The sequence below is a fragment of the Chiroxiphia lanceolata genome, chromosome 1 (genome assembly GCF_009829145.1).
Source record: "Chiroxiphia lanceolata isolate bChiLan1 chromosome 1, bChiLan1.pri, whole genome shotgun sequence".
In the NCBI taxonomy this organism is placed as follows: Eukaryota; Metazoa; Chordata; class Aves; order Passeriformes; family Pipridae; genus Chiroxiphia; species Chiroxiphia lanceolata.
The window spans coordinates 39,051,056-39,071,487 of record NC_045637.1 but is presented as its reverse complement, the minus strand read 5'-3'; the positions used below and the strand labels follow the sequence as shown (position 1 = coordinate 39,071,487).

Here is a 20,432-nt window from a genome sequence, read left to right as displayed (position 1 = left end):
AAAATCTGAAATCCAACGTACCAGGACTAAAAGCAGCATCAAATACAGTCCCAGAATGACATGGCAACTGGTGTAACACTGTTGCTGTAGTAACATCCCAAACACTAATGGTACCGTCTTTGGTTCCAGATGCCAACATAGTATTTGCAGCATTAAGGTCGATTGTATTTACCTAGAAAGTTAAACATTCCATGATTTTCCTACCTTGAGACAGGTTTTAAACATACACAGAACCAAGCACATCGTCTGTAAGATGATATTTTATTTACAAAAAGCTTTTAATTTAATTCTGCAACATTCTTAATTAGGTACAACTATGAAAAATCCAGACCATAAAAAGTAAAAAACAAGTTGTTTTGATGACATCTTAAAATGCTTGTGGTTTGCAGAATCAGAAATGCTAGGTGACATTTCAGATTACTTTTAGTTCCCATATTGTCCATTTAAATGTAAGACTTTACCCTTAAGGGTAAAATTCTTTACTTTTAAAAAACTTCCTACCCATCAGTTGTTTCCAATTCTCTTCAGTACAGTTCTTAAATGTTACCAGAACTGTTTCAGTATTTGCCTACGTTGTGACCTGTTAAAAAAACTATTAAGAAGGTTTAGAACACAGTAATTCTAAATATCTTACTAGATTGATGTTAGAGGCTATAAACAAAGTGTGCAGTTACACATTTATGATTCACTGCACACAATATGTATTTATAGTGAAATTCACTAAGATATTTTATAGTATGGTAAACAAAGGAATTTTTTCGTTTGCTTGCCTTACATTAAGGGGCAGCTGTAGCAATCAAAATATCTGAAAAAGATCAGCCTGCTTCCAAAACCAAAGAAGCAAACAAAAAAAAAACCCCCAAACCTCCCTGCCCCCATAGGGACATACAAGCTGAGCAAGGCAAATTAAGAAATCGCTGTTTATACAAAGGAATTTAAAACTCTGTTGCTTCAATCCCCTGAAGAGGACCTTTCAACTCAGGAAGCAGGGGACACAGGTACATGACACAGCAGACAAAGAAAACCCCAAAATGAAACAAAAAGCCCCTATACCTATTTCCCAAAACATGCCTTCTTAGCCCCCTAACCCAATCCTTGTGCTTTACCAATAGATCATGATTTTGATTTTAAACGAGCAATTAATTTTCTTATTCCAAGTTAGAATATCAACATACTTACACTAACATCATGCTCTAACTCTGCAAGCAGTTCAAAGTGGTGTTTTTTATTGCTCAAGGTTGCTCCAGGAACACAATGCCACACCTACAACACAGATAGTTAGGTTTGCTCAAGGAAGCATTAGTATAACCCCTGATGAGTTTCCTCTGAATTCTCAGGATACAAGGAGGACTTGTGCTCACTGTGGGCCTTGCCTATGTGGCAGAACACAGCAACAAATGACACCTGAACTCATTTACCCTAAGCAGAGCCACATACTAAACATGAGTATGCTGATTCCAGATAGCCTACAGGAGCCCTCCTGTGCACAGGTATATCACTGCACTGAATGTGTACTTATCAAAAAGCCACACACAAGGCTTTGGAAAATTCTTTTCTGTCTCTAATTCCAAATTATCTTTCCACCTAATTGCAGGCATGCTCTTTAGATTAGCAAGTTTCTGGTCCCCTTAGCTGAAGAACATAAACTACAAAACTATTAAACATTTTGGAAGCCTATTCCACTCAGGAGAAAGAATCACCAGTCAAAGTCAGAAAACATTCCAGTTCCTCCAACAAATACAGTTTGCCTTCAAAGCCTCCCTGACTACAGTAAGTTAGAATGAACAGATTTTCTTGAAAAGTAACATTTAGCTTTGAAACAGTTGAGATAAAACTAAATGAAGAAGATATTCTAGAAATAAACTTACTGTGATACTAGCTAAGTTATTATTCTAGTACAGCAGGTATATCCACCCCAAAGCATTTGGCTGGCTGCATTTTATAAAGTGCTAGCTATAAATAGTTATGGAAGTGTAACAAACCCATCTACAAACCTTCACAGTGGAATCCCAAGATGCAGAATATAAACGCCCATCACACCAACGGATCTGACTGACTGCATCATCATGCCCCATTAGGATGTCTTGCTGTCTTCCAAAGGCAACTGAATAAAAATATCTAACAGGAAAAGGTTATAAAATCATTCCCACCTTTATAAAACTTATTTTTTTTCCCCTGAGTAAAGTGACTTTGCTTCTGTAGTTTCTAATAGAAAGCTAGTGGAAAAAAATAGAAAATAGACACTGTGTTTTAACAATGAATTTCTATATCATTATCTAAAGCCACAAACATAACAACCAAGACACTCCATGCAATTCAATAAAGTCAATAGGAAGTAAATACACACATATGATTGTCCCATGAAGAACTTATGACAGTAGTATCTCCTGGTAAGATTAGACAAGATGACAAAGCCTGTAAGAAAAAGAAAGAAGTAGTGTTCAGTTTCTTACCCCAAATATAAAAGAAGTGCATGAACATGCTTTTGGAGAATAAGAAGCATTTTAATCTTCTATAAACATAACATTCAAGTGTTATATGAACACTAATCAAGAAAAACTCTGGACTTTGGACACTGAACAGAAAGAATATTTAATTTCTGCTAAATAAATGTAGCACTGAAGTTCAGAAATACATGCAGAACTGATGGATCTTCTTTTCAAATGCTGGTGTTTCAAGGACATGGTATGTAATTCCTCATTCAGGAGAAATTGGGTCAGCTCTTCATCTTGTAAGCTGCTGTCAATTCTAGATGCAAACAATTGACAGAAACCAAAAATGAAGGTTTCTTTTGATGTTTGCTGTCCTTCACAGCTACTTATCAGCCCAGCTCTTTCAATGAACAAACGTAACTACCTAATTCCTAATACTCTCAAAAAGAAACATTATTTACAGACACCTGCTCAGTTACATTACCATCACTGGAAACAACAAGGCAAAAAAAAAACCCCACCAATCAGATCAGTGCTTCTACTAGTATCATTACTGGTCATATTTTAGATCTGTTTGAAAAACAGCAAGCTGCTGGACTGTAAAGACTGTTTCTTCTAGCATTGCTTCAACAGATCAGCACTAAAACTACAGAGAGGAGAACAATAAAGGAGTGTACAAGGCCTCCTCATGAAAAACAGACTTTTGGCTTAGGAATCAGAGCTCCCTTCTTACAGTGCCAAGAAACAATGTTCCTAAGTTTCCCTTTGCTAAACATTAAGAATTGCTGTATCGAGATTCACCTGCTACAATGTCCCATGGCAGACCACAGGGTCTTGATCCTGCAACTTACTTGGTGACCAGTTAGCACATGCTATGGCTTCTGTTTGGGCAACCTATTTGCCATTCTTGTTTACCCTAGAGATGATGGTACAGAGAAAGCTATCCATTTAAGTGTCTTGCTGCAATCAAAGACTGAACACGACAACTGGGAGTGTATCTTTATGACCCAGGTCTGGCCACAGTGCTCAAGCACAGGAAAAAAAAAAAAAATCAAAATGTCTTTCCAAGCTCTGTTTTAGGAGCAGAGGGTTGTTCAGAGGTTGCTGAGATCGCTGCTCATTGAAGAAGCATGGCTCAAATTCACCCAGCATGGATTCCACTCCTTGTGCTTGGTTTTCCTCTCCCAGCTGACTGACAGCCTTCAAACACTTGAGTGCAGTAAGGCAGTGTGAGCACATGGGAGAAATCTAAGCTTTGTAATTCTGGTCCCAGTGGCAGCTCAAGGTTGCTAAGGAAGACTGGTCTCTGCTCACGCCAGACCAGCTTTGTCTACCACAAGCCCTTCCCCTGGATAGCAGGCCAACTCAGAACAGAGCTAGTGCAGAAGTAAAGTGAAACCATTTAATGCTCCTTCCCCGTGTTTGCAGAATGTGCTCTGCCTCTCTGGTGGCCTGACAGAGTTTCGATTCACTCTGCTAAATTATTCACACACAGCACAATTGAGTAGGCAGGGGAAAGAAAAGAAGCACTGATGTATGCTAAGAGCCATCTCTCTGAGCAGCTTTCAGAAGATTCCCAATGATCTTGGTTTTATTTTGACAGCAACTTACCATGTTTGAAAAAGACACACTTCTCTGGATAGTTTTTGACTCTTTGGAAAACATCTTCAGAGTTGAATCTGGGGAAGATGGACAAAATAGAAGATAAAAAGACTATTTTATATTAGAGAGGATAATAATTTTGCTCTTGGCTGAATACTCAAATACCTTACCGTGAAAAGCAAATACAGGTTTCTCATAGTCTGAGAAACTTTGTGACTTGGGCCTGGGACTACCCTGTTTTGAACCAGTTACCTGCCCATTCAACTCTAGGAGAACTCTGGTATCTAAATGGAGAAATTTCTATTATTATCTATTATTACCAACATTATCTTCCCAAGCCTAGATAATATTGAAATCCTTGAGCCGAAGTCATCTGAAGGTGAACAAATTCATTTACCTGAACTATTTAATTGAAGGAAATATGTATTTAAATTTCATGCCATTTTGTTCGAAAACAAACCTGTCTTTGGTAAATACCTGTGCAATAATACTTACCTTGGGATGTAGTGAAAACAGAAGACCCACTGCAAGGGACTGCTATTCCAGTAATTGCCCTGTTTAATACAAACAGGCTTGTAAGTGACTTCATAGGTTTTAAAACTTAACTACCATACTATAAATAGACTACAGTTGAAATCTGTTATTTGATCTCTGTAAGAACTAAGACATTCGAGGAGATTAAAGGCACTGCAGTGGTGTGTTATCTGTCCTAGAGACAAAAATATATCTTGATACAATATGTGAAACACTAGTACAGGACCCTGATAGTGTTCTGCAAGAACTTCATCCTCATCAGAAGGGATGGTAACAATCTGGTAACAGAAGCCCTTTCTCAACTACAAATATTACCTTGTTTTAGGGACATAATAATATTTTCCTAGATTGGGTTGCAATCACCAAAAAAGTAGCTAGAATCAAGGCAGAAAGAAATCCTCCTAGTAGTCTGGCCACTAGGACAAGGAATGGGGCCAAAGAAAAGGCTGTTCTTTGAAATATAGCTGACACTGTTCGTTATTCGGTATTTTCAAAGTTCACCTGAAGCGGCCCTGCTGACTCTTGACTCCCTAAGAATCCATCAGAACAATAGTTTGGTACCTGGATTAACTGAAAACCTATAGCTGGAGACTTGGCAAACTGCTCACACAGCAGCAGCTTGAGGTGTACAGTAGCTGAAGTTAAGTGTTTAACCTTTCAGATCAGATAGGATGAAGAAGTTAGGTCCTCCTGGGGTTATAAAAAAAAATAAATGGAAGTCTTTATCTGGCTGCTGCTTCAGGTACTAAAAGAGTAATGAACTTAGCTCTAGCTCTGCATAAGGAGCAACAACAACAACAAAATCAACCTGACAAATACCTTTTCTGGATTGATAACCCACCATATACTCAGACTTATCTTGCATAATCAAATCAGTAAGCCATCTCACAAAGAAAAGTATTTACCTGAAACCTTAACACATCATTCAAATTGACACACAGACCCCCACCCCAATTAAATGGAAGAATTTTGACTGAAAAGAATAGTACCTACTCTTTGTGAATTTTATATTGCTCATCTAATTTTAATTTGGCAATATTGTTCCAGGCAAGTGTTATACTTTCTTCTGTCAAATCTTCAAATGATTCTTCATTTGGAGAAACTGCAATAAAATGCCACGACAAAGTTTCATCACAAACAGAAAATAAAGACAGATTTCAAATACCTAGGTAGCTGAAGTTGCAGACATAAATATGAAAGTACAGAAATAATGCAGAGCTCCAGGAATAAGACCTTTAGGCTAATGTGGAGAGTGACAAGATCAATATCTTATTTCCAAATCTCTTCCTTAGTTTCCATAGGCTTACACAGTCAAAAATAGGATTTTTCTCCCCAAACCAGGGCTTTTAAACTGCAGACTTTACAGAACATAATTCCAAAATGGAAAACAAACAAAATAGAAAAGCCAAAAACTTTTTGGCCAAGATGTTTTGGAGCCTTTGAAATGCCAAGAGCTTTCCAAGTGTAAAAATACTAGAAAAGCAATTTATTGCTACAATAAAGCATATGCTTTTGTTATTGTCACAACTTCATTTCACTGCACTGTTACAAAAGGAGTGAAAAATGCAACAAAATTGAGATAATTAGATGTCAATTACTATAAAAAGGTCAAACCCAAGAGGAACTGTTCACCTGTGAATTAATGACTTAGGCAGCATACCACCACATCTATTTAACACATATGACCATTATCATCACATACAACTTTCAAAGCCACTCTTGCCATCTGGATGCTACAGGTTGCCACACTAATTAGCACTCATCTTCACTCCTCTGCTTAAAAATGAAGGCCATCAAATGGTAGGTGAACAACTAAATGAGAAAAACCTTTCCAAGTGATACCTGGGCTGAAGATTCAGTCCAATTTATAGTTAGATCACTGTACATATGACGAGGACAATAGCATCTTAGTTTCAGAGAAGAGGTGTAAATTCTGCCTTGAACAGAAGTCTGCGGAGGCATTACATATCCTTTCCTTGAAATTATTTAATCAACTTTGTCCCTTTGTATTTAGGGGGAAGAAAAGAGTACTTTCCTTACATATTTTCATTCAGGTCATGGAAAAGGGAAAAAATTCAGACGCTTAATTTAGCTATTAGGGGTTACTTTGATCAAGCCAAATGATCACCCCAAAGAACATCCCTGTTAAAAACCTGAACAAATCTTTACACCATCTACAATGCAGATACAGTCACTGAAACTGTTGTCATATCAGCTTGAATTTGAAGTGTTGTGAAAGGCCAGGGATTACAGCCCTCCCACAGCTTCAGAAGCAGAGGCTGAACAGTGCCAGAGGAGATCACTAGAACAGAAGGCAAAATGCAGGACAAAGCAGGATGACATCTTTTCAAACTTGAAACTGGTCTTGTCCATTTTTCTTTAACATTTAGTTCATGGATTTATTTTGAGTTGGCTTACAGAGAATGGAACCAAGAGAGTTGAATAATGAGATCCTGGGGGAGAAAGATACAGAACTACTCAAAGTTACAAACCCTTTACATCATCAGTTTGTCTGTTAAACATTTACCTGGAGACTCAGTTATGGAAACGCTGTGACTCGATGTTCGAGACAAGCTTTTCAACCTCGGTATTATCCTTTGAGGATGAGGGGTTGTAAACAACTGCTTTGGCGTCTGTCCAAACTCCAAAATTTGTGTCAGCAGAGCTACTTTTTCATTGGGGTCCATAATACTTTATAAAACAAGATATATAATTAAGCCAAGGAGGCGAGTACTTTTTTTCCCTTCCCGTTCCCCAAAAGCAAGGGCCTGCATGTGCAGTTACTATAGCACTATAGGCCATCATAAATTCTTAGAGAACTGATTTACTACAGATTTGACAGACAGTCATATGATAGCTGCATCATTTTATTCATATACAATGGCAATATGCTCATCAATTGAAAAAGTGAAGCAATTTCAAAAAGCTGGACTGAAGAAATGTTCAAGTAACAATCTTCCAAGACATGCTAAAACTGAGAACATGATGCTGGTTCTCTGCATATTTGGGAGCATGAAAGAATAACTACACCATTCATGCACAGAGCCCTTTTACAGCTGGCAGAGAACTTGCAGAGATACTGAAAAACTCAACTAACTGCTTTAACAAAAACATTCAGATTCTTGATAATTACCTGTTTAAATCCACTCCTCCTTCATAAGTTAATGGGTGAAACACTGGAAAAAAAAGTTTATTTGTACAATGTAGGTATACAAGGCTCATTCTGTTTGTCTTGCTATAAAACAAAGCTTTCTTTTTTACTCATCTTGGCTATATTTAAGCAACTAAGCTGTTTCAGCAGGCTATAAAGTTTGAGGTCTTACATGTTAATCCTGTTTTTTCAACCTGAAAGAAGTTTAGGATTTTTAGGAGACTCTCGGAAAGTTTCAAAAGAAATCAGTCCTTTCATAAAGGAAGGATGACTCATTTAAGCTTCATTAAATACATTCCCCCAGTTAATGCAGAAATAGATAAATAACAGTTGCATAACTGGATCTCTGGTTAGTTTTTAGACAACTAACAAAAAGTAATAAAGAATGATCAGAAAGGCCTGTGTATTCAACTTTTCATTTGCCATGATGTGAATTACTTTGGGGCCTCTGCATAAGAACATTTACTTTGACATAAGTTCATTTACACATAGATCCCTTCTGTCTCTTATCTACTCAAGTGTCTGCAATAAATTATGCTAATAAAATCCACACTGCAGCAGAAGCAGCATATTATGCATAAAATGCTCTCATTTGAGAGGTAAAAATAGAGGTGCCATAACTTAAATGCTGATTTACTGTATTTAAAGCCTCTGATACATTGTAATTGATGTTTACATTCAGAGCATGACTGGCTGCCAAACCCTGAAATTCTAAAATATAGCCAAATCATGTTTTAAGGACATGTGGGAAAGTACACTAAAAAGAAATGAACAACAACAACAAAAAACAAACAAACAAACAAACAAAAACACCCCCAACCAACCAACCAACCAAAAAAAAAACCAAAAAAAAAATCCACAACAAAACAACAACAACAACAAAACCCCCCCCCCACAAAACCCCTCAACAACAACAAAAAACCACACACCCAAAACTAAAACAAACCCCAAAAACACCCCATCACAAAACAAGCTACACTATCTTACCCTGAAAGCAAATACTGACTATCAAATGAGGAGCTGCTTATTCCTTCTGTCTCCACCACTGTAGTAAGGTTTTCTTCCTAAACTTTTTCTGTCTTGCTAAGTGCAAATTATCTCAACATTGTCTGTTGCTTACAAGCCTTCAAAAGGATCACTGCTTCTGGAGTAAACACCATAAAAATATGATCTGCCAATCTTCCCTTACTATGAAGACATTTTCTTATTGTTTAGTAACATACACAGCTAAATATCAGACTGCTGAATAAGTTAATAATTGGTATTACTATTAGGTTTAGATAAATACATCAACACAGCAATCACATAACCACATTCCCCTTTCTAAGCACCCACTGTGCCTAAACACATGTTCAGAATAAGATTGCAAACAGTGAAACTTCCCACATGCAGTAGTATATAGGTAGACAAGGACAAACCCACAAATCCTTCTTTCTTGCTCCTAAAGAGCTTTAGCCCATTAGCCCATTCTTTCCCTTGCTAGTTCTCTCAGGAGGAGGGGGAATATTGCATTGAAATTCTTATACTGCAATTGAAGTGGGGGAAAGTTAAATACAAGTTTACGTGGAGACCCTGCAGACTCCCATCTTAAATAGGGAAATACTAATTCCATACTATATTGCCACACCATGCTGTGTGAGCAATTTACAGCAATGCCATAGAATTTTCTTGCCTACCACCTTAAGTACACCCTCAAAGATGCAAATCACCATGAAGGCTATGTTATCAGATACACCATTATTTCCAGTACTGAACAACGGCATTTCCTTTAGGGATCAAGCATTCAAAGCACAGTTATGAAAGCTCAAAACAAAACAAGCATTAGATATCTTGTTATTTACTATTCCTGCCTAATTTTGCTGTTTCCATAAAGTGTGTATTTACCGTTGTGAGCTGCAACTGCTTCACTTCCTTTCTGCTTGTAGCCAAATATTATGTCAATCCATTCATGAAGATGTTCTGATACATACTGACTTTCTAAAGCCTCTTGGCTCTTCTGAAGAAAGTCATCAGGACCTGACAAAAGAAGGGTTAATTAAAGGAGAAGATAACCCACTCAGTATTGGTATCCATCTCTGTCCCTCCTCCTTCTTGAAAAGTCAACCAAACACCCCACACAAAACCTCAAACTTTTTATAAAAATTAAAAGCAACTATTAATTATGTCAATGTTTTAAAGAAAGAATTCCTTTAGAACAAACCATAATGCACATTTTTGAGGAAGAACCACCATTCCAGGAATCCAGATAATCTTGAATTAATGTATATAACTCAAGAAGTTTGACTATTATTACCTGATGCCCAAGGTGGAAGCTCTACATCTTCAACTATCTTTCCACCCTGCCTTTTTCCCAAGTCCAACTTCAAACTGTTTACTAGAAAACTAGGATCGTTTTCATAAAATTCTGGAATCAACTGGAAGTTAAACAAACAAACAAAAAAAGCAAGTTTTGAGATTATCTTAGTTTTGATCACTTAAACAGAATACATTCAGTGTAAAGAAAATGGCTCAAACTGCCACAGTTACCAAAGTTCAATGTTCGTATGTCAAGTCCTAAAGTTAAGCACTAATTTTCCAAGTTTTACCTACAAGGCAGTTCTCTGAACTAAATTGCTAAATTCAGAGTGGTAAACATATTTTAACATGTAATGTGTGACATATAAACCCATAATATCTAAGAGTATCTTTAGAACTCTTGTTGCATAGCTACCTTCTCATTTTCAATATTTTCACTACATCAAGTAAGAATAAAGAGAAAAATCTAGAATAAAACTAGAATTATGACAGAAGTTTCAGAGGTTAAATCAATTATTTAAATACCATCATAGCTAACCATTAACTATAGACTTTTTTTACCACTGTATTAAATAATGTTTCTTTGAGAAAGGGTTTAACAGTGCTCACTATCTGACAGTTCATTACTCTCAACATATGCTACAAGTTATAATTTCTTAAGGCAAAAAACCCTAAGATACTACTTCTAGAGTTTAATTTCTCCAGATGTAGTATAGCAATACAGCCAAATCTTTACAAGATTCCAGCAGACAATACATAAAATTACATCCTTGCAGTCTTAATCCACTCTGGTAATTCCAATGTATTTCCAGTAACATTCAGAATGATATTTCTGCTAAACTAAAAGCCAGAAAGCAGACACAAAAAAAAACAAAACAAAAAACCCCAAAAAACCAAACCAAACAAACAAAAAACCCCAAAAACAAAGAAACCAAAACAAAAAAAACCCAAAAAGCAAAACAAAACAAAAAAAAAACAAAACAAAAACAAAACAAAAAAACCCCAAACAAAAACCCAAACAAAAACCCAAACAAAAAACCAAACAAAAAACAAAACAAAAAAAACAAAACAAAAAAATAAAACAAAAAAAAGCAAAACAAAAAAGCAAAACAAAAAACAAACAAAAACAAACAAAAAACAAACAAAAACCAAAAAACCCGAAAAACAAAACAAAAAGCAAAACAAAAAACAAACAAAAAACAAAACAAAAAGCAAAACAACAAACAAACAAAAAACAAACAAAAAACAAAACAAAAAGCAAAAAAAAAAACAAAAAAAAAACAAACAAAAAACAAAACAAAAAGCAAAACAAAAAACCAAACAAAAAGCAAAACAAAAACAAACAAAAAACAAAACAAAAAGCAAAACAACAAACAAACAAAAAACAAACAAAAAACAAAACAAAAAGCAAAACAAAAAACAAAACAAAAAGCAAAACAAAAACAAAAACAAACAAACAAAAAACCCCAAAAACAAAGAAACCAAAACAAAAAAAACCCAAAAAGCAAAACAAAACAAACAAAAAACAAAACAAAAAGCAAAACAAAAAACAAACAAAAAACAAACAAAAACAAAACAAAAAGCAAAACAAACACAAACAAAACCAAACAAAAACAAACAAAAAACCCGAAAAACAAAACAAAAAGCAAAACAAAAAACAAACAAAAACAAAACAAAAAACAAAACAAAAAACAAAACAAAAAACAAAACAAAAAAAGCAAAACAAAAAACAAACAAAAAACAAACAAAAAACCAACAAAAACCCCGAAAAACAAAACAAAAAGCAAAACAAAAAACAAACAAAACAAACAAAAAACAAACAAAAAACAAAAAAAAAACCCGAAAAACAAAACAAAAAGCAAAACAAAAAACAAACAAAAAACAAACAAAAAAACAAACAAAAAACCAACAAAAAACCCGAAAAACAAAACAAAAAGCAAAACAAAAAACAAACAAAACAAACAAAAAACAAACAAAAAACCAAACAAAAAACAAAACAAAAAAAACAAAACAAAAAAATAAAACAAAAAAAAGCAAAAAAAACAAGCAAAACAAAAAACAAACAAAAACAAACAAAAAACAAACAAATACCAAAAAACCCGAAAAACAAAACAAAAAGCAAAACAAAAAACAAACAAAAAACAAAACAAAAAGCAAAACAACAAACAAACAAAAAACAAACAAAAAACAAAACAAAAAGCAAAACAAAAAACAAACAAAAAACAAACAAAAAACAAAACAAAAAGCAAAACAAAAAACCAAACAAAAAGCAAAACAAAAAACAAACAAAACCAAACAAAAACCAAACAAAAAACCCGAAAAACAAAACAAAAAGCAAAACAAAAAACAAACAAAAAACAAACAAAAACAAAACGAAAAACAAAACAAAAAACAAAACAAAAAGCAAAACAAAAAACAAACAAAAACAAACAAAAAACAAACAAAAACCCCGAAAAACAAAAACAAACAAAAACAAACAAAAACAAACAAAAACCCCGAAAAACAAAACAAAAAACAAACAAAACAAACAAAAAACAAACAAAAAACAAAACAAAAAGCAAAACAAACACAAACAAAAACAAACAAAAACAAACAAAAAACCCGAAAAACAAAACAAAAAGCAAAACAAAAAAACAAACAAAAAACAAAAAAAAAAAAAAAACAAAAAACAAAACAAAAAACAAAACAAAAAACAAAACAAAAAGCAAAACAAAAAACAAAACAAAAAAGCAAAACAAAAAAACAAAAACCCCAAAAAAAAAAACAAAAATCAAAAAAAAAACAAACAAAAACAAACAAAAAACAAAACAAAAAACAAAACAAAAAAGCAAAACAAAAAACAAACAAAAAACAAACAAAAAACCAACAAAAAAAAGAAAAAGAAAACAAAAACCAAAACCAAAACCAAAACAAAAAACAAACAAAAACAAAACAAAAAACAAAACAAAAAAACAAAACAAAAAACAAGCAAAAAAAGCAAACAAAAAACAAACAAAAAAACCCGAAAACCAAAACAAAAACCAAAACCAAAACCAAAACAAAAAACAAAACAAAAAACAAAAAACAAACAAAAAAACCAAAAAACCAAACAGAAAAACAAACAAGAAAAAAAAACAAAACAAACCACAAAACAAAAAAAACAAAAAAAAACAAAACCACAAAAAACCCCCCAAAAAACTCCAAAACAAAATCTAAAACAAAAGAAAAATAAACAAGACAAAAGAAAACAAAAAGAAAACAAAAAGAAAACAAAAACAAAACAAAAAGAAAACAAAAACAAAACAAAAACAAAAAGAAAACAAAAAGAAAACAAAAACAAAACAAAAAGAAAGCAAAAAGAAAACAAAAACAAAACAAAAACAAAACTCAAAACAGAAAAACAACAAAGCAAAACAAAAAACAAAACAAAAAACAAAACAAAAACCTAAACAAAAAACAAAACAAAAAACAAAACAAAACAAAAACAAAAAAAAACAAACCCACAAAAAACCCAAAAAAACCCCCAAAACAAAATCTAAAACAAAAGAAAAAAAAACAAGACAAAAGAAAACAAAAACAAAACAAAAACAAAAAGAAAACAAAAAGAAAACAAAAACAAAACAAAAAGAAAGCAAAAAGAAAACAAAAACAAAACAAAAAGAAAGCAAAAAGAAAACAAAAACAAAACAAAAACAAAACTCAAAACAGAAAAACAACAAAGCAAAACAAAAAACAAAACAAAAAACAAAACAAAAAAAAAACAAAACAAAAAACCAAACAAAAAACCAAAACAAAAAAGAAAACAAAAACCTAAACAAAAAACAAAACAAAAACCAAAACAAAACAAAAACAAAAAAAACAAACCCACAAAAAACCCCAAAAAAACCCCAAAACAAAATCTAAAACAAAAGAAAAAAAACAAGACAAAAAACAAGACAAAAAACAAGACAAAAAACAAGACAAAAAAAAGCAAAACAAAAAACAAACAAAAAACAAAGAAAAAAACCCGAAAAACAAAACAAAAAACAAAACAAAAAACAAAATAAAAAACAAAATAAAAAACAAAACAAAAAAAACAAAAAACAAAACAAAAAACAAAAAACCAAAACAAAACACAAAACAAAAAAAACCAAAAAAACCAAAACCACAAAAAAACCCCCAAAAAAACTCCAAAACAAAATCTAAAATAAAAGAAAAAAAACAAGACAAAAAACAAGACAAAAAACAAAACAAAAAACCAAAAACCAAAAAACCAAAACCCAAAAAACCAAAAACCAAAACAAAAACCAAAACAAAACAAAAAAAACAAAAGAAAAAAAACAAAACAAAAAACAAAACAAAAAAACAAAACAAAAAAACAAACCAAAAAAAACAAAAAAAACACAAAAACAACACAAAAAAAAAAAAAAAAAACAAAACAAAAAAACAAAACAAAAAAAACAAAAAAAAAAAAAAAAATATAAAAAAAAACAAAAAACAAAAAAACAAATAAAAAAGAAAAGAAAAACCACAAAAAAAACAAACAAAAAAACCAAAATAAAAATACAAACCAAAACCAAACCAAAATAAAACAAAAAACAAAACAAACAAACAAAAACAAAAAAAAAGAACAAAACCCAAACCAAAACAAACAAAACAAAACCACAAAAAAAGTAAACAAAAAACCAAACAAAAAAAAAAAAGGAAACAAACCCACACAAGTGAAAACCACAAACAACGAAATAAAAAACCACCAAACGCACCCCAATCAAAAACTCTCAGATCAACAGGAGATGAGAAAGCATAGCAGAGAGAACAAGAAACACTTGAATAATTTTCCAGCCATTTACCTCTTTGAAATCTGTTGCTCCATCCAAACAGTTTTTCCAGGTTTCTGCAATACTAGATAATACAAAAAATAAAAAATTATTTTTAAGGCTTTGCACTCCCCATTAGTGCGTATTTGAAAACAAAACCAGACTAGTTATAGACAAAATGTAAACAAACCTATTGAACATTCTGTCAGCGTGATCAAACTTTCCGTTCTGCAGGCAGAGCATGTATTCTGGAGCTAAGGAGAAAAAAAAGTCATCAGCTTGCTCCAAGCCTTGTATGCTTTGGAGGTAATTGTCTGCTCAGAGAGCATGTAAAAGTTGTCTTACCAACTCTAACGAGATAAAACAAAACGTAACCCGGAGATGAATAATGGCTTCCATACATGAACTTAGGCTCTGGCATTTCCTGATAACGTGTCTGCAACACAAGAAGAAAGAAATGTCTGTTTAAAATCAGCATTCCTGCTTTCCCTCAATACTAAACACACATTTTTTTAAAGGCACAGATTAGGGTCCTCAATTATTTTTCTAACAATAAAACAAACTCTTAAGTTCTAATAACTATGCAGCTTTAATCAGAGCAAATCGATACAGCAAAACAGTTGTTAAAACTGATCCTCCAGAACCATCAGATATTCAGGCTTTATTCCTCTCTCACTTTCACATGTAACTGCAATGATCCAATTTCCAAGATGTGCAAACAGACTCCCTTTTTTGTCTTTCACATCAAGTTTAGTGAGAGTATGGAAGAACATACTGACTCAATTCAACCTGGAATATTCCTTCTTGTCTGAAGCTCCTGTGTGTTATCCTAAAATCTATCATAACCTAAACAGAATGACTTTTACTGCAGTAAGTATGAGGCAGATAACAGTTTGAGAAAAGTCAGATTTTAGAAAGAAAACTTTATCTACTATTACTGAAAGCATATTGATCATGTTCTTACCTTCTGCAACCTTAGGAAGCTGTATGATTTTGAAATATCTTATCTTTTTTATCAATATAATGTAGTTATTCTGTCAATAATTTTTTCTAATGCTTTATTAAGAACTAATAAAGGTTCCAGCACATTAAATATAGTTATGTTCTGTAAATTATTTTGGCATAATTAACTTTCCATAGGAGACAATGATTTTATACAAAGAATTAAAACCCAAGAAACTGAGGACCTTTTAAGTCTGTAACTATGCATTTGACAGCTTATGAAAAGAAAGCCTACCTACTCTGAGAAATGGAAAAACTTGGTGCACTATTATCTGCATATAGAATTTTCAAGTTAGTGCTCTGATCTCCAGAGATCCAGATTTCCACCCTCTGAAGTACTCTCCCTCAAATTCAGCATTTCTTAATTGAAATACTTGAGATTTCTACCACTTTTTCTTGGTTGTTTTTTTTTTTTTTCAAATATATTTTACATTATGCGTTTAAATCCATTGGTCTTGAAGTTTCACATATCCACGTATGCTTATAGCATCTCAATGCTTACCATAAACATACTGAAATGGATTTGGGGATATTGTTTTTGGGATATTATTTTAAAAGCAAGGGAAAACATTCAAAAGCATAACATATGAAATAGAGAGAGGAAAGAGATTCTAATAATTTTAAATTAGTACTGACAAAACCAGTACTGATGAAATTAAGCTGAAAATAAATGCAGTATCATTATGGGTATGTTTGCTTCTGATACGTTTATGGTTAGCTTTAATATCTACGTATTTCCCAAACCTTGCTGGACAGAGCTTCTTTTATTGCCAATAGGTACAAGGCCAAAAATGTGCAGCACATAAATGCCAAGATATACATACCAATAGCCTATCCAGCCTTTCCTTATTCAGGGCACCAACTGGTTTACTAAGGTCACGAAATGTTTCAGGCTTTGTCAGATCTAAAAAAAAAAAAATGTATAGACTAAGTATTCTATTAGACATTCATGTACTCCAATCAATATTTAAAAGCAAAAGAAAAAACCTACCCAAACAGCAACAAAACAAACAAAAAACAACACAGAACCCCTTCAGTAATTTTCTCTCTCCCTACTAACTGCAAAATCATTAAGTCTTATTGTAAATGGCTACTCATCTTCTTCCTTCCAGGTAGACAATCTCATAATCTCTTGCTTAAGAACCAGTAGTTAATGTATGAGACAGTTACAGCAATAAATATTACCTAGGGAAGGTCTTGCTACCTGAGGCACAAAACCAGCTGGTATCACCTTCTTCCTACTCATTAACTATTCTGTCAGGTTGCAGTTAAGTCCCATCATACAACCAGACTGAAGTGTTTGAGTAGGTGTTGATGAACACCATGAGATACCCCTACTCTACTACTTGTAGAAGGACACAATCCTCAAAAGGACTAGCTTCCCACACAAATTGCTCTAAGATCCTTAATAAAGGAGCCTATTTAGGCACAAGCCTTGTCAGACTCTTCCATTCAGCTTGCAATGTTAAGAATTATAAAAGAACACCTAGATTCTACACATTTCAGTGCATCGAAGTTCCATAAAAAAGTAATTTTACTGGTTCTTTTCTATTTTTTAGAATCACAGAAAGGCTTTGAATGCTCAGTACTGCTGATTTGCAAAGCAACCAAGGAGGCGTTTATGAGGATATGAGGAGTGCAATATTTAACAGAAAAAGGTGAGGTATTTTGTCCCCTAAACCAGAGGGGAAGGTTAAGTCCACAAGAAAACATCTAAGATCACTAATACCAGATTCATTTTGATGTAACATCAACTTTATGCAGTGTAAAAGCCCCCCCACACACACATATTTCAGGCTGGACATGATGCAGTAACATGCCTTTTTTATACACATACCTAATACTGAACTAGAGTAGTCTGCTATGATCCAAGGAAATACAGGATACTGGGAGAGATCGTTGCAGCTTCTATCAGCCAGATTGTTGAGATGAAGAAGATACTGGTAATTTGATATATGTCCTCGCTGCCACTGCAACATATAACTTTCAGCTGTATGCTCTGCAATATGATTTTCTAAAATAAAACAAAACATTAAGAGTTGTGACATTTGGAGTTCCACCCCCAAATTATAATGTGATTAACATGATGCAAGATACTATAAAATAATTAAGGGCATAGTTGCTTAATAGGACAAGTCAGAATCAAGTGGCAACTTCATGTTTCAATAGCTACCATACTTCACACTTTTTAAAGATCTTTTCAAATGGGCCTAAAGTGCATTCTACCAAGAAAAAAAATAAAGAAGCGAGTGCTGAAACAGAAAAAAAAGAATGAATGAACATTTATGGAGGAACAGAAAAATGTTTCCAGCCCATGAACAAGGCTCTTGGCAATCTGGCAACCTTTAAGATTTCAAATTTCCAGAAGCAGTTCTGCTAGAGTCAAGAAAAAAATTAAATATATTTTCTTACTGGTCAACTAACAATGATGTGTGGAACAAAGTCATATATGTACATGAAGAAGATCTAATTTCAGAACCAGTGAGACAGAGACTAGAAGGAAAACTTGACCCCTACTTTAGAAAGTAGGAATTATGCACCCGGAGCTTCTGTTTGAATTATAGGCAGGGGCTCAAGAAATTCAAACTGCATTAGTCTCTGCTTAACAGCTGTAATATCAAGGTATGCTGATGGACACCTGGGTTACTTATTTATTTTTAAATTGTTCCTTTCTTTGATTCAGTTTACAGTACCTTGCCAAATGCCTGAAATGAAGGACTGCAATCATGGCATGATGGCAAGAAAAAAATTTGGATTAGATCACATCAGGCGTCTATTTTAGCTCACCATAGGCTGGAAAGGCACATTCCAATACTCCATTCACTTTAGTACTTTAAATTCTACAAGTAAAAAGTGTTAGCATCTTCAAAGAGAGGATCTTCTGCTGTCAGATAAAGATACCGAGGTGCTACAAACACCTTTCGATAAAAGGGGTTTTTTTTAATCTCTAAGCTCTAACAACATCATCATCATCATCATCATCTGCACCTTGAAATTTCATTTTTGAAAGTTATCCAGAAAACAATGTCTGAAGCAGGGTAACAGCATGCAGTTATTTCAATAACAGAGAAAATAATGTCAGAATCTATTTCCTTTTCAAAGAAAAATGTAAAACACTAAATTCTCAGTGAAAGTAATTCCTTTGTGACCTTTCCACTTTGCTTTGTGAAGTGGAGAAAATGTCAACTGATATTTAGGCGAATTCATTAAAACAGAACTAGAGCTCTGGTACAAAAAAAAATAGCACAAAATTTACATAAACATTTTCAATATTGGCAGTAAATATGAGTTTTGGTGTTTCAGTTGAAGTAGCATTACAGGAAAACTATTAGTTTTTTTCTTTTTTTCCAGGACATGTGTTTTTTAGTAAGTTTCTGTTCACCATCTGCAAAAGACATGCATCACTCTCCAGGAATTAATGAATACAAGATTTAATAGAAATAAGAATTTAACTATTTCAGGATGGTACTTTTCATCAACAATCACTAAGACTGAGGAAAGTTCAAAATGTGTGCACTGGAAATCCACCCATTGCAGGAAGTTTCTCAATAGGATTTTTACTTGGACTAAACTGAGTGCCAAGGGGATCCATACACAAGTCAGTGTATATTCTTTCAGCAAAACACTGTTTAGCTGAGTGGATCTTATTTATCTCTTGCTTTGAAAAGAGTGTTTTGAGGGTTTTTTTGTTTCATTTGTTTGTTTGGGTTTTTTTGGTGTGCGTGTGTATTAAATGACAGTGCATATCAAGTTGCAAATTAAAAGAATTAGTTAATGCCATATCAGATTTCATACTCAGCTCTTCAAACACATACGAATAGATGCAATTTCACAACCTTTATTCTGATCTTTGTTTACTTCTATTAAAATTTTTTACAGCTTCTGTTTATTCTTCTCATTCTTCCCACAAATCAACAGACCAAAACAGACAAATTTCCCTTCACAAGGTACTACACATGACATGAATAAATAAATACTGCAAACCTATATATGTTGCAATAAGGAAATAGACCTCATCTCGATCTTGATAGTTGTAGAATTTCAAGTAGATGTCAGAACATAGATCGTTTTCTGTGCAAAATACTTCAAGGCCCTTAAAAGTTAACAGGGGGAAAAACATAAATGAGAGCAAGTACCAACAAGCTGTAATACTCGTGTTTGTTAACAGAATATTCCAGTTACTAATATCTAAATCTTCAGACTCTATACTGGGGAGCAGTTTTGCCCACAAAGTGAAATATTTTAACTTTTCTATTTCTAATCACAAAAGCATTCAGTTTACATCCAACTGAGCACACGGCTTTACAGCTGTCCATAGATTGGCTCTGCCTGGATTAATTGAGCATAGGTAATATATTTTTTTTTGCCTAAGTGAATGGAGTGATGCAAAAAAATTAAATGTCTATTTGGTTTAATTGTGTTTCAAAACAAAACATTTTCTACAAGACTAAAATTTCAGTGCAAACACTGAAAGCATAGAACTGAAGTTCCACTGGAGCAGTCTCATCATCTCTTAGTCATGTACAGTGGGACTCATCACTCCACATTAGCCTCTATCTGAAGCAGTGACCAAACTTCCTCCATGAATCAATCCAGAGAGAAAATGCACTATGAGAAAGCAATTAATTCGAACCCAAGACA

The 20,432-nt window shown here is 33.4% G+C and overlaps 1 protein-coding gene across 3 annotated transcripts in view; it reads right to left on the bottom strand.

The window, feature by feature from the left end:
- The window catches only part of NSMAF (neutral sphingomyelinase activation associated factor), a 43,424-nt gene that overhangs the window by 2,916 nt on the left and 20,076 nt on the right, over nt 1–20,432 (bottom strand). For all 3 annotated transcript variants that reach the window (XM_032678628.1, XM_032678637.1, XM_032678649.1), the window contains exons 12-28: nt 19,776–19,884; nt 17,629–17,805; nt 16,616–16,695; nt 15,135–15,225; nt 14,980–15,043; nt 14,823–14,874; nt 10,013–10,133; nt 9,604–9,735; nt 7,702–7,744; nt 7,096–7,259; nt 5,562–5,670; nt 4,530–4,588; nt 4,044–4,111; nt 2,348–2,415; nt 1,995–2,118; nt 1,180–1,263; nt 22–172 (exon numbers count right to left, since the gene is read on the bottom strand). In XM_032678628.1, the coding sequence (XP_032534519.1) occupies nt 22–172; nt 1,180–1,263; nt 1,995–2,118; nt 2,348–2,415; nt 4,044–4,111; nt 4,530–4,588; nt 5,562–5,670; nt 7,096–7,259; nt 7,702–7,744; nt 9,604–9,735; nt 10,013–10,133; nt 14,823–14,874; nt 14,980–15,043; nt 15,135–15,225; nt 16,616–16,695; nt 17,629–17,805; nt 19,776–19,884 (1,696 nt within the window). The remainder of the gene's footprint in view (nt 1–21; nt 173–1,179; nt 1,264–1,994; nt 2,119–2,347; nt 2,416–4,043; nt 4,112–4,529; nt 4,589–5,561; nt 5,671–7,095; nt 7,260–7,701; nt 7,745–9,603; nt 9,736–10,012; nt 10,134–14,822; nt 14,875–14,979; nt 15,044–15,134; nt 15,226–16,615; nt 16,696–17,628; nt 17,806–19,775; nt 19,885–20,432) is intronic.